We start from the raw sequence: 13,578 nt of genomic DNA, 5'->3' as shown, positions 1-13,578 counted from the left end.
TGAGTCGATCTTCCCTCGGGGAACAAAATTGAGTCCTTTGATGTTCGTGTTGTAAACAGTTTGTCGTGGAGGTTGGTCCTCTCTCACATCGTCACCTTTCAGTTCTGGTTGATGGTTTGGTCGTTATGGCTGTTTTGATGGCAGGCGGTTTGTTCGTATCATTATTATTTTTATTGTTAGAGCACTGAGACTCTGAAATGCTTTGAAATATAATTATTATTATTCTCATCTCATTATCTGTAGCCGCTTTATCCTGTTCTACAGGGTCGCAGGCGAGCTGCAGCCTATCCCAGCTGACTACGGGCGAAAGGCGGGGTTCACCCTGGACAAGTCGCCAGGTCATCACAGGGCTGACACATAGACACAGACAACCATTCACACTCACATTCACACCTACGCTCAATTTAGAGTCACCAGTTAACCTAACCTGCATGTCTTTGGACTGTGGGGGAAACCGGAGCACCCGGAGGAAACCCACGCAGACACGGGGAGAACATGCAAACTCCACACAGAAAGGCCCTCACCGGCCACGGGGCTCGAACCCGGACCTTCTTGCTGTGAGGCGACAGTGCTAACTACTACACCACCGTGACGCCCCTATTATTATTATTATTAAAACACAACAAGGCATGCTGATGCTGTTATCGGGAAACGATCAATGCTGTCATGCACTGCTAAGCGGGATTACCATTACCAACCCCGAGTTGATTATTTTCCAATAACGACGTATCCTAAAGTGTTCTATCTCTCTTATACCATAGTAATCTGTCAAGAATTACAACTTTTACTTTATTATTACAAAACACAGACACTGGAGACTCTTTCCAAAAATCCTACTTTAACATCTTCTCAACTGCGCTTCCGTCCAAGCTGGTGGTCTAGAAAATTACCCAACACTTTCTGACGAATCAGATTCAAACATTCAGCAAAACCATAATACTGTACACAAGTACTTAACCCTGCTAATCTTTATTGGAGCCCTGACATTTAACAGCAAGCCAAGATTGCTAATATAACAACATTTATTACACTGTGTAATTAATCCCAGTGATTTATGTATGGTATGTAGGACACTGAGCCAAAGGAAAAAAAAAGAAAAAAAGAAACGAAAGGCGAAGTGATGATTATGTTAACTTCCTTAACAAAGTCAAGCTGTGCAACAATCATCTGAAATCCTGCACAGATTGTTCAGATAAATTCACCAAGTCAACATACACACACACACAAATACACACTTAATACCTTAGGGATTTGTAAATTGTTGAGCTGTTGTTGCCAGTTGTGAATGGTTTCCAGACGGCAGAGCCAGATGTTGATGTTGCCCACAAGTACAGACTTGCCCACTTCACGGATGAGAGTCCCGAGAACTGAGCTGAGGTCTTGCAATAAGGCTTTAATCAACCGTGGGTTCTGATGATCATCCAAAGCTAAGCCCATTAAAAAAAAAAAAAAAGTATTGTAACATCTACATTGTGGCTGGAACTCTATACAAAAATCTCTGCTTGAAAGAGGAGGAGATTAAATATCAAGCTACAGCATGCGGGTTTAATTACTTGCTTTGGAAAATCTATAGATTTCTTTCTTTGTTTTTTTGCATTTTCTCCCTAATTCCGTCTTGGCCAGTTTCCACGCAAACACAAAACAAAACCACTTGAAACTGTTACAGAAAGAAACATGATTTAAAAAGAGTGATGAAGTGGCTGCTATAGTATGGAATCAATTTTGTGCCGAAATGTTCATACAATACTTTTGAAATATCAAACAAAAACGATAAATCAAAATTTAAAAAAAAAAAAGTCAATTTTTTTAGACTGGCAAACAAATTATTCGTGTAATCGTGCAAAATATCAGTCTATTACTCTTCAGAAACCTTTTATTTTTGTTCCGCGTCTTTCTCAGTTTTGTTTGCCGTAATTTATTTGAGTTGCGATTCCAGCTTTCTCGTTTGCGCTCCCTGACTTTTTGCTTGCAGTTTTGGCACAAACTTCCCGTGTGGGCGGGCTGTCCAGGAATGCATTCCCATTGGCTAACTTGTGTTTGACTGACAGCTCCGCTCAGCCATTCCCTACTCGGATTCTGGCGGACCGTTTGACGAGTGATCGATCAATTGATGGTAAACAAGGATCGAGTGGACTTCAGTGGCGACTATGATATTGAATTTACACTTTGTTGAATTAATTCAATATCATAGTCGCCACTGAAGTCCACTCCATCCTTGTTTACCGTCAATGGATCGGTCACTCGTCAAACAGTCCGCCAGAATCCGAGTAGGAAATGGCCGCAACAGCTTCCGGGGGAATTGCTGAGCGTAGCTGTCAGTCAAACACAAGTTAGCCAATGGGAATGCATTCCTGGACATTCCTTGAGTTGCGATTCCAGCTTTCTCGTTTGCGCTCCCTGACTTTTTGCTTGCAGTTTTGGCACAAACTTCCCGTGTGGGTGGGCTGTCCAGGAATGCATTCCCATTGGCTAACTTGTGTTTGACTGACAGCTACGCTCAGCCATTCCCTACTCGGATTCTGGCGGACCGTTTGACAAGTGACCAATTCCACCCACACGGGAAGTTTGTGCCAAAACTGCAAGCAAAAAGTCAGGGAGCGCAAACGAGAAAGCTGGAATCGCAACCCAAATAAATTACGTCAAACAAAACTGAGAAAGATGCGGAACAAAAATAAAAGGTTTCTGAAGAGTAATAGACTGATATTTTGCACGATTACACGAATAATTTGTTTGCCAGTCTAAAAAAATAGACTTTAAAACATTTTTTTTATTTATTTTGATTTATCGTTTTTGTTTGATATTTCAAAAGTATTGTATGAACATTTTGGCACAAAATTGATTCCATACTATAGATCCCAAAACCTAACACTCTCCCAACAGGCTTTAATTCCGGTCCAGAATTCATCCCACAGGAAGATCCATTTCTACAGCTCTACAACGTGTAGAAAGATTTTTCCTACAAAATCTGCAAGAAACCAATCAGACAGTAAAGCAGAAGGATGCTCTGAAAACACACTCGTTAAGTCTGGTGCAGCCAATCCAGAGAACTGAGTGAAAATGGTGAACACAAAATCAGATTTGTAAAAAATCAGCTGTAAACGTTTTTGATGTGTAAACTGAAATTAATTTATTTTGCCTGCAAAGTCACATTTATAGCATGTTTTTCAGTATAATAACTTGGTAACAGTCACATTATAGATTAAGGAATGTTAAGAGATAAATTAGAAATAAAATTAGCTCATGTTTAAAGCCTTTAATTTTCTGTAAACTGCTTTGCGGCAATGTCTGTTGTTAAAAGCGCTATACAAATAAATTTGACTTGACTTAATTAGACAAACAATATCGGGTTCATTTTTGATGCGCACCCATTTCAAATCATTATATCTCAGAACGAACATTTGCTACACTGGACACATTTTGTACTGACACGCCCCATATACACATTTCTGGTTAAATGTTTGGTTTTATTTACAGTTCCCTCCACGATTATTAGCTCATCCGGCCAACAGGTGATGAGTTTATACCATCATGTGCTGTCCGTTGTCTGTCCAGCATCATCCACATTTCATGAAAATTGCTTCTTCTCTCTCAGTTCTTCACTGATTTTTATTCATTTTGGCAGGAAGGTAGGTCTGCCTGGGGTGCATATAGCTTCTACCCATATTTGCATAATTGCAATTAATATTGAAGATATGGAGTAATTAATCAATCCCTAATGAGCAATTTCTACACAAATCGCTTCTTCTCTCTCAATTCTTCACCGATTTTGATTCTTTCTGGCATGAAGGTAGGGGGACCTAGGGTGCATATAACTTCTATCCAGATTTGCTTCATTACAATTATTAATGAAGTTATGGACTAATTAATCCTTAAAGGAATACTCCGGAGTGAAATGCTTTCTAGGTCTATTTTCGCATTATTGGGAGTGCATACGTTGAGTTGCTACCACAATCACGTCAATCGGTTGTGTTTTGAGAAAATTAGTTTTTTGCGATTTCAGCCGGAAAGCCCTAACACGGCAGTGCGCGGGGCGTGTCTTTTTGCCGATACAAAACGCTAGTTTTAAAACCATTGCAAAGCTCAAAACAACATGACCGTTCTGTGGAAGTGAGTAGAGGGTTCCTACAAAGAAAACGAAGTGTCGCTGGCTCTGCAAGTGCACGGATAGAGTGCGTAGAAGAGTAAATACACAGCCAGTGACCTTACCTGAATTTGGTCTTCTCCAGACGCCATCTTCATAGGACAGTCTGTAAAAGTCGAGTGCCGAGTGCAGAGCCCATCCGGCACTCGACTTTTACGGACCATCCCATGAAGATGGCGTCTGGAGAAGACCAAATTCAGGTAAGGTCACTGGCTGTGTATTTACTCTTCTACGCACTCTATCCATGCACTTGCAGAGCCAGCGACACTTCGTTTTCTTTGTAGGAACCCTCTACTCACTTCCATAGAACGGTCATGTTGTTTTGAGCTTTGCAATGGTTTTAAAACTAGTGTTTTGTATCGGCAAAAAGGCACGCACTGCCGTGTTAGGGCTTTCCGGCTGAAATCGCAAAAAACTAATTTTCTCAAAACACAACCGATTGACGTGATTGTGGTAGCAACTCAACGTATGCACTCCCAATAATGCGAAAATAGACCTAGGAAGCATTTCACTCCAGAGTATTCCTTTAATGAGCAGTTCAACAAAAATCACTTCTTCTCGGTCAATTCCTCGCCGTTTTGGATTCTTTCTGGTAAATAGATCGGTATTCTTAGGGTGGATATCGTTTCTATATATAGCTTGAATATAGTGTATATAGCTTGCAACATTTATTGTGCAAGGTGGCCCACTTTAGATCGCTACTTCTGGACAAGATGGGGCCGGAGTGAGCTACGCCGTCACTGACAATCTCACTGTCAGACTTGTAAAGATTAGGAAAATGGGTTCGAAGAAAATCCACCTTTTAATGAAGTCGCTTCATCTCACACTGAAAAAATTAGAAAAATCCAAATAAATGTATTCAGAGAAAAACAAATCCCTCCTCAGGAAATAATTATTTCCAACAAAAACATGTGCCACTATTACTGGCACCCCTGGAAATTTTCATGAACACAATGTACTTGAAGCATGTTTCCGTTTTAAAATCACACATTTCTGAGTTAATTGGAGTGTGTAGAAACTTTCAAACTGTAATCCATGATTTCCTGATTAACTGGGGAACAAATATGAGGTGACACAGAGGCCAAATTCCCTCAACATCAACATGGGGAAGATAAGAGACACGCAAACCCAGTGAGGGAGAAGTGTGTTGACCTTCATAAGTCAGGGAATGGGGATAAAAAATAGCTCCTCGCCTGAAAATGTTCATCTCCTATGTACTGTTAGAGAAATAATAATAATAAAGTGGACACCAACTGAAACTGTTACAGATTCTCCTGGAGGAGGAGCAGAGTTTATTTTACCCCCATGTACAGTGAGGAGGGTAAGACAGGCAAAAAAAATCCCCAAGGATCACTGTTGGTGAATTTCAAGAAAAAGTAAAATCTCTGGGTTTCCAAGTCTCCAAAACCACCATCAGACTCCACCACGCCAACAGATTATTTGGTTATTTGGAAAGTTCCAGAAGAAAGTCTTTTCTGTCAGTTAACCACAAATGTAAGCTCCTGAAGTTTGTGAAACGCTACGACAACTTTGACTGGTGGGTTTGGTGTAAAAAGAAGGATGGCTGTAATGAAAAGAACCCGATCCCAACTGTAAAATATGGCAGAGGTTCTGTGATGTTTTAGGGCTATTTTTCCTCCAAAGGTCCTGGAAACCTTTGAAGGTCCTGGAAACTCCATGAAACACCAGGACATTTTAAATCAGAATCTGGTTCTTCTGCCAGGAAACTAAAACTGGGTCGTCAATGGATCTTCCAGCAGGACAATGATCTGATGTCCAAATCAACACAAAAACACTGAGCACAGAATCAAGCTTCTGCCCTGAACATCTCAGTCCCCTGAGCTGAACCCCAGTGAAAACCTGTGGGCTGAGCTGAAGAGGAGAGAGCACAAGAGAGGGTCGAGGACCCTGGATGATCTGGAGAGATTGTGTAGGGGAATGGGCTCAATGCCCCGCTCTGGATCTCCAACCTTTTAAAATGCTCTCGGAGAGACTCAGTGCTGCTTTACTGACAAAAGGAGGTTGTACAAATTATTAAGCGCAGGGATGCCAATAATAGTGGCATGTGTGGGGTTTTTTTTGTTGTTGAAAATTTCTTGATGAGGGATTTGTTTCTTGGAATAAATTTTTCAATTAAAGGTTGGATTTTTCTCATTTTTTTAGTGTGAGATGAAGTGACTTCAACAAAAGGTCGATTTTTATAACCCTTTTTACTGATCTTTACAAGGGGTGGCAATAATTGTGGAGGGCATTGTAAAGAATTTAATAAACCTTTCTTGTGTTCTAAACTGTTTCCAATTAAAGACTGGGGAATGGGATGCCTGAGCAGGAATGTAAACAATATCGTTTCTATTCGAATGAAAAGTAAATCGTGTCTAATCCTGGGAAAGATAGACACTGTAAAAGGAAAGCCTGTTTTGTGGTTGGTGGCCTGTCTCTCACCCTTTCTCACGATCTTCTCCAGCACGTTGAAGTAGTTTTTCTGCGCAGCTCCACTCAAAGATGTCAGCTGGGACTTAGCGATTAAATGCAGCAGCTACAGAGACAGAATCGAGTCAGTGGATGAGAGACAAAGCGATGTAGAAGGATAGATTTATAAATGAAGAAGAAGAAGAACATCGTACTTTGACCACGTAGTTGAACCTGCGCACGTCCTGGATGGCGCTGGAAAAGTCCAGCCTGTTAAAAGCTTCCCCCAGTGTACAGTAGCCATGTCTCTACAACACCACACACACACACACACACACACACACACACACAGAAAATAAAACACATCTGATATGTTTACTGTCATTGACTGACCTTTAGGAAAGACCAGTGCAGTGTGGAACAGATGATGGATAGCTCACCTCTCTTGTGCTCTCTTTCTGAACGTAGATCCACCGCTCCTTGTACAGAACTAAACACAAACAGATTAATGCTGTGATTATACTGCCGATCGTGATACAAAGTACATTAGTGAATGTTAGTGAACAGCCGTGATTTTGACAAGAAAATGAGCCATGTGAAGATTTTTGATCCATTTAGTTCGGTACAAATAGCAAAAACACTAAGTGAAACCGCTCCAGATTTCTTTACTGAGTAGCGGTTATAACTAGGAGGACTTGATTTTGATGTTATTCCAAACTCAGAACAGATGTCATATAAAAGACTAATACTGCCACATAATAATAATAATAATAATAATAATAATATAGACCTCTGGAAACAACTAAGAGACCAACTCAATTTTTTCTTAAATCATCATCTCGATGTACGGCAGCCATTTCATTCGATTGTCTGTGCTGGAATTCCAACACAAGCACCTCATTTTACTTCATGAGGTACTGATTCGGTGATCACCTGAACCAAATCTTATTTCACAAGGAGACGTGTAAAAACCACTACTGTGGTCATCACTATACTCTTGCAATAGGACCAGTATGGATGGCAAAAAAAACACTGCTAGCAGGAACTTACACTACCGTTCAAAAGTTTGGGGTCACCCAGACAATTTTGTGTTTTCCATGAAAAGTCGCACTTTTATTTACCACCATAAGTTGTAAAATGAATAGAAAATATAGTCAAGACAGTTTTCTGGCCATTTTGAGCATTTAATCGACCCCACAAATGTGATGCTCCAGAAACTCAATCTGCTCAAAGGAAGGTCAGTTTTATAGCTTCTCTAAAGAGCTCAACTGTTTTCAGCTGTGCTAACATGATTGTACAAGGGTTTTCTAATCATCCATTAGCCTTCTGAGGCAATGAGCAAACACATTGTACCATTAGAACACTGGAGTGAGAGTTGCTGGAAATGGGCCTCTATACACCTATGGAGATATTGCACCAAAAACCACACATTTGCAGCTAGAATAGTCATTTACCACATTAGCAATGTATAGAGTGGATTTCTGATTAGTTTAAAGTGATCTTCATTGAAAAGAACAGTGCTTTTCTTTCAAAAATAAGGACATTTCAAAGTGACCCCAAACTTTTGAACGGTAGTGTAAATTTATTTGGAATACAAAAACATCTATTCATCATGCCAAAAGAGTTAAAAAGAAAAGATCTGAGTGAGAAAAAGAAGGGTTCAGTTCTGGCTTTACTGGCAGAGGGATACAGTGAGCGGCGGGTTGCACGGCAATCTGATGCTCAAGAAGCACTTCGGATGATTCAGGACAGCGATTCAATTCATGATTCAGTTCATGATTCAGGACAGCGATTCAGTTCAATCTTGAGAACTGCGACACTGATGATGAGCGGTGCCTTTTTTTTACTTCGACTCGATCCAGTCGAAGATCAACTCGAGTAAGTGCAAATATTTCTTCTATTTCTTATATCAGTTGATATGCGTGCGCTGTAGTGCATAATCTCTGCATGCTTATTGAGTAAATAAAACGCGCACTACACTTGTTTGCTCTCTTTTTTTCTTCGTCTTTGTCTGGCACTCTAATGAGTTTGACATGCTCTGATTTTGTTGTCAATTTCAACAAATCTAAGCAGTATTTCCAAAGTCATGTGGCTTTTGTATTCAGCACAAGTTCAGCTACAGTAATATCTCTGTAGTCTGTATATCATGATTGTACTTTTCAAAAAATACCAGATAAATGAAGTTGTTGTAAAAAGCAGTTTCAGAACTGTATTGGAATGTGTGAAAAAACATGACCTTACCCATTGTGACGAACCGTTTTGGTCACTTGACCTGGTGGGATTAAGGGTTGGCAGTGGGAGGGGTTTTCACTCTTCTCATTGAATGGAATGGAATTTTTTTTACCCTTCTCATTGAATACCCCTCCCACTGCCAACCCTTTATCCCAAAACAATAGGACATTAATTTTTTTTGATGGCCAGTTAATTGTCCAGATCAGTTGAGCAGATTTAGGTTTTTGTGCTTGATCCGTTCCTCAGACTGAACAGAATCACCTTCAGTGATCAAAACGGTTCAACACAATGGGAAAGGTCATGTTTTTACACACATTCCGACACAGTTCTAAAACTGCTTTTTAAAACATCACCATTTAACTTTTTTTTTTGTTGAAAAGTACAATCATGACATACAAACTAAAGAGATATTACTGCAGCTGAATTTGTACTGAAAACAAAAAAGTCATATGACTGAAAATACTGCTTAGGTTCGTTGAAATTGACAACAAAATCAAAGTATACCAAAATCATTAGAGTGCCAGAAAATACCCTCAGACCCCAGAAGGTTAAACAAGCATGTCAGTAGGCCTGTCGCGATAGTCGATATACTGACTTATCGTATGGTAAATGAAAATGAACTCGGTAATTTTTTTTACTGCAATATTTGGCATTTACATGCTGTACATCTACATAGGGAAGTCGCCAGAGTATTAGCTTGACCCATTGACTGAATAAAACACTGCGCTGTTTTCTGTTGTCTCACGCGGCTCTCTGTCAGAGGCGGGGCTTCCCAGCATGCAACAGTTATCCAGCCAGGGTATCCACTGAATGGGGAAAGACAACACCACGTTGCTCCGTTGTACAGACCACAGGCGTAAAATTGGGTATGGACAGTATGGACAGGTCCCTACCAATATTTCTGATAGAAGAAAAAAAAAAAATCACGCTCCGTGCGCGGTACACAAATGGCTACTGTAGGTTTCCACTGGGCAAAACCATGCAAAATTCGCTCATGAATATTCGCTCTGGGGGCGTGGTCGTGAAAACAGCAAGCATGTTCGGCTACTGTGTCAATTAGCAAGTGCGGTTGCAGTGCAGTGACCGGCTGCTAGCTAGCAAGCTGTCCTTGAGGAATGGAACATTAGATTAGCTTGTAAAATGAATCAGTTAACAACAGTTCATATTCAGTGTGTAAAAATGACAACATAGAATATGACTGTTTTCTAAGTTTGTGTGTCATGTAAACAACAATCCGACTTGATACTGACAACAACTGGTGTTCATTAAGGTCACAAAGACATTATTAAATCACATCAAATTGTGATAATGCTGGCTAATATTGCACCTAGTCTTGCTTGTGAAGTGCTTGCAAACTTTAGCAGCCCGCTAACCCTTAATTTGAAGCGCTTCAGTTAAGACCTGCAGAGCCCTGACCGAGTTCGTGTAACATGACACACGTAAACAACAACCCGATGGCGATGTGGCCATTGTTAGTGGCCCAGACACCTTTTAATCAAATCAAACATTTTCATGTAATAAACGTAACAGCTTCCGCCTTCTTGATCAGAAATGTTTGGTTACTCCCGTCTCTCTTTTGAAAACGTCACATACCGAGTCCACACATCTGCTGGACTGATTGGTTTTCGAGGGGGTTCATTTGAAAGCGGTCGGCTAAAAACTTCTCTGTAGAACCCTGTCCCATCCTCCCTCCCCTCTCCGCTCTGGGCTCAAGAAGACAACAGAAGGGCAAGAATATAACAACCACCAATCAGAATTCAGATACATTCTGTTGCCAAGTAAAATTGTAATCTTTCAAAGTGTCAAAAAAGTTCTCGAGCCCTCGTGCTGTTTTACCGTTAGATCAATCACATATCAGCTTAAATTAGCATTCTAAAACTAGTTAAAGATCCCACAGAAGAGAGCGACTCCCCCTGCCAGCCTCATGGAACGCAGTGTTTAAGGCTCCGGATGGGTTTTACTTCCATTTATGAGGGAAAGGAACATACACCCTCCCGACAGTCAGTGCGGTATTCGCTTGGAAAACACATTTGCAAATTGGTAGAATGAGTTAAATCACCGGCGGCACGGTGGTGTAGTGGTTAGCGCTGTCGCCTCACAGCAAGAAGGTCCTGGGTTCGAGCCCCGGGGCCGGCGAGGGCCTTTCTGTGCGGAGTTTGCATGTTCTCCCCGTGTCTGCGTGGGTTTCCTCCGGGTGCTCCGGTTTCCCCCACAGTCCAAAGACATGCAGGTTAGGTTAACTGGTGACTCTAAATTGAGCGTAGGTGTGAATGTGAATGGTTGTCTGTGTCTATGTGTCAGCTCTGTGATGACCTGGCGACTTGTCCAGGGTGTACCCCGCCTTTCACCTGTAGTCAGCTGGGATAGGCTCCAGCTTGCCTGCGACCCTGTAGAAGGATAAAGCGGCTAGAGATAATGAGATGAGATGAATTAATCACCACATGCAAGATTTGCAATTAATCAAATTAATTGCATATTATTAGTATTATTATTCATGAATTACTACAGTTCTGAACTTCTTCAAATTTTAAAAGTCTGGTCTTTGGAGAGATGATGGAGACTCTTTTGGTGGAACACAACGGAGAAAAATATTGTGACCCTCTAATATTGACCTGAAGTTGGCACCACTGGGGGTTGGCACTGGGTTTATGTCCCCACCAATGTTAATACCAAACCTACACCCTTGCCTACATGTTATCTCATTCTAATTGTTACTTTTATCCAAATGACAGCTGGCAATATGTTGTTACTTTGCACTTTTTGTTGATCTGGGTACGAATCTTTGAGAAACTGGATTGGCAGAATGTTGCCTGTGAAGAAAAGAATGTCTTTTTATTACCCTGTGCCAAGTTAATATTCACTTCAGTGCAATTTTTAAGAGCTATAGATTGTATTTTATTTATTGTTTTTGTTGTGTGTGGTTTTGTTTGATTGTTTTATTTCTTTAGGTTATTGATTTTATATTTATATACTTTTTACATTCCACTGCTGAATTGAATAAGCTGACTTAATTAAAAAGTGTACTGTTCTTTGAAAGGGCGTATTAGCATGACCATTATTATTTTATTAGTGGCATAAAACTGTCTTGAAAAGACGTCAACAATAATATCGTTTATCGCAATAATTTCTGAGACAATATATCGTCCAAAATAATTTGTTATCATGACAGGCCTACATGTAGGAAGTCGTATCCTGTGCTTATAGAAAAGCTGTTCCTGTGTCTCAGAAGGTCAAATTACTGGCCTGCATCAGGCAAGGAAAACAACTAAGGAGATTACTGAAATGACTGGAATTGGGTTAAGAACTGTCCAATGCTTTATTAAACCCTGGAAGGAGAGTGATGAACCGTCAATTTTGTGGAAAAAAATGTGGTTGGAAAAAGATCCTGACTGAGCATGATCAGAGATCACTGAAATGGCACGGCAAAGTCGAATCATAAAAAATAAATCGTCAATAGAACTCACAGCTGTGTTTAATAGTAAAATTAAGATAATTTCCACACTCACAATGCGACGAGAACTCACAGGATTGGGACTAAACCACTGTGTGTCCATAAGAAACCCACTTGTTAGTGAGACTAATCAGGATAAAAAGGCTTCAGTTTGCTCGGGAGCATAAACATTGGACTCTGGAGCGATGGAGAAAGGTCATGTGGTCTGATGAGTCCAGATTGACCCAATTCCTGAATGATGGGCATGTCAGGGTAAGAAGGGAAGCTCATGAAGCTCCGCCCCATCATGCACAGTGTCCACTGTACAAGCCTCTGGAGGCAGTGTGATGATCTGGGGTTGGTTCAGTTGGTCAGGTCGAGACACAGCAATGTTATGGGGCGATAAAATGAAGTCAGCTGACGACCTGAATGTACTGAATGACCAGATTATCATCACATCAATGGAGTTTTTCTTCTCTGATGGCACGGGAATAAAATTAGGGCTCAGATTGTGACAGTGTGGTTCAGGGAGCATGAGGAATCATCTTCACACACCACAGAGTCCCAACCTTAACCCCATGGAGAGCCTTTGGGATGCTGGAGACTTTATGCAGTGGTTCGATTCTCCCATCATCAACACAAGATCTCGGGGAAAAATTAATACAACTCTGGACTGAAATAAATGTTGTGACGTTGCATAAGTTTATCGAAATAATGCCACAGCGAACGCGTGCTGTAATCAAAACTAAAAGGTGGAGGAATGAAATATTACAGTGCAAGATTTTTTATTTTTTTGGCAGGGCAGTGTATACCACAGTAAGGGTGTATTCTGAAATCTGATTGGCCATAAGGTGTTGATTCATTTTCTAAACAGTCGCTCTGACTGTTATTCCAGGTGTGAGGTGAATCCCAGGTTTATATTAGCTAATACGTTATCGTTTCCATAGTAACAACTAAGACCCAGGGCCTTGTATGGCGGATGTGAAGTTTTTTTTTTTTAATTAAATATTTACTGTAACTCTAACAATTTTGAGAGAAACAAATCGGGGCTGCTAAGAAAGAGAATGATTTTGTCTATAGTCACAGCTAGTATTTGTTCTGTACTGTTCTGAAAATCGTACAATTTTTTTTTTTCTGCAGAACTACTGAACTATTTACTTAAACTGCATCACACAGTGCAGTTAAAAAAATGCCGGTATGTCTGCATGCCTTTCAGGAATCGCGCTGATGGGATAGCAGATGATTCCAGGCCATATATGGTGAGATTGTGGCAATGGCAAAGTATTGTGTTCGCAGCTAAATGTCAGGTTTCCACAGCAGATGGAATCCGAGCCCAAACCGTCCAAATGCGACCAATTATATCCAG

General features: G+C 40.6%; 1 protein-coding gene across 5 annotated transcripts in view; it reads right to left on the bottom strand.

Moving 5' to 3' along the window:
• The window catches only part of fbxo25 (F-box protein 25), a 111,020-nt gene that overhangs the window by 19,765 nt on the left and 77,677 nt on the right, over positions 1–13,578 (bottom strand). For all 5 annotated transcript variants that reach the window (XM_060938575.1, XM_060938572.1, XM_060938571.1 and 2 more), the window contains exons 4-7: positions 6,991–7,040; positions 6,766–6,858; positions 6,584–6,677; positions 1,243–1,427 (exon numbers count right to left, since the gene is read on the bottom strand). In XM_060938575.1, the coding sequence (XP_060794558.1) occupies positions 1,243–1,427; positions 6,584–6,677; positions 6,766–6,858; positions 6,991–7,040 (422 nt within the window). The remainder of the gene's footprint in view (positions 1–1,242; positions 1,428–6,583; positions 6,678–6,765; positions 6,859–6,990; positions 7,041–13,578) is intronic.

Source organism: Neoarius graeffei, chromosome 13 (assembly GCF_027579695.1).
Source record: "Neoarius graeffei isolate fNeoGra1 chromosome 13, fNeoGra1.pri, whole genome shotgun sequence".
NCBI classification, from domain to species: domain Eukaryota; kingdom Metazoa; phylum Chordata; class Actinopteri; order Siluriformes; family Ariidae; genus Neoarius; species Neoarius graeffei.
The sequence above is the reverse complement of the archived record's forward strand: the minus strand, read 5'-3'. Positions and strand labels throughout refer to the sequence as shown.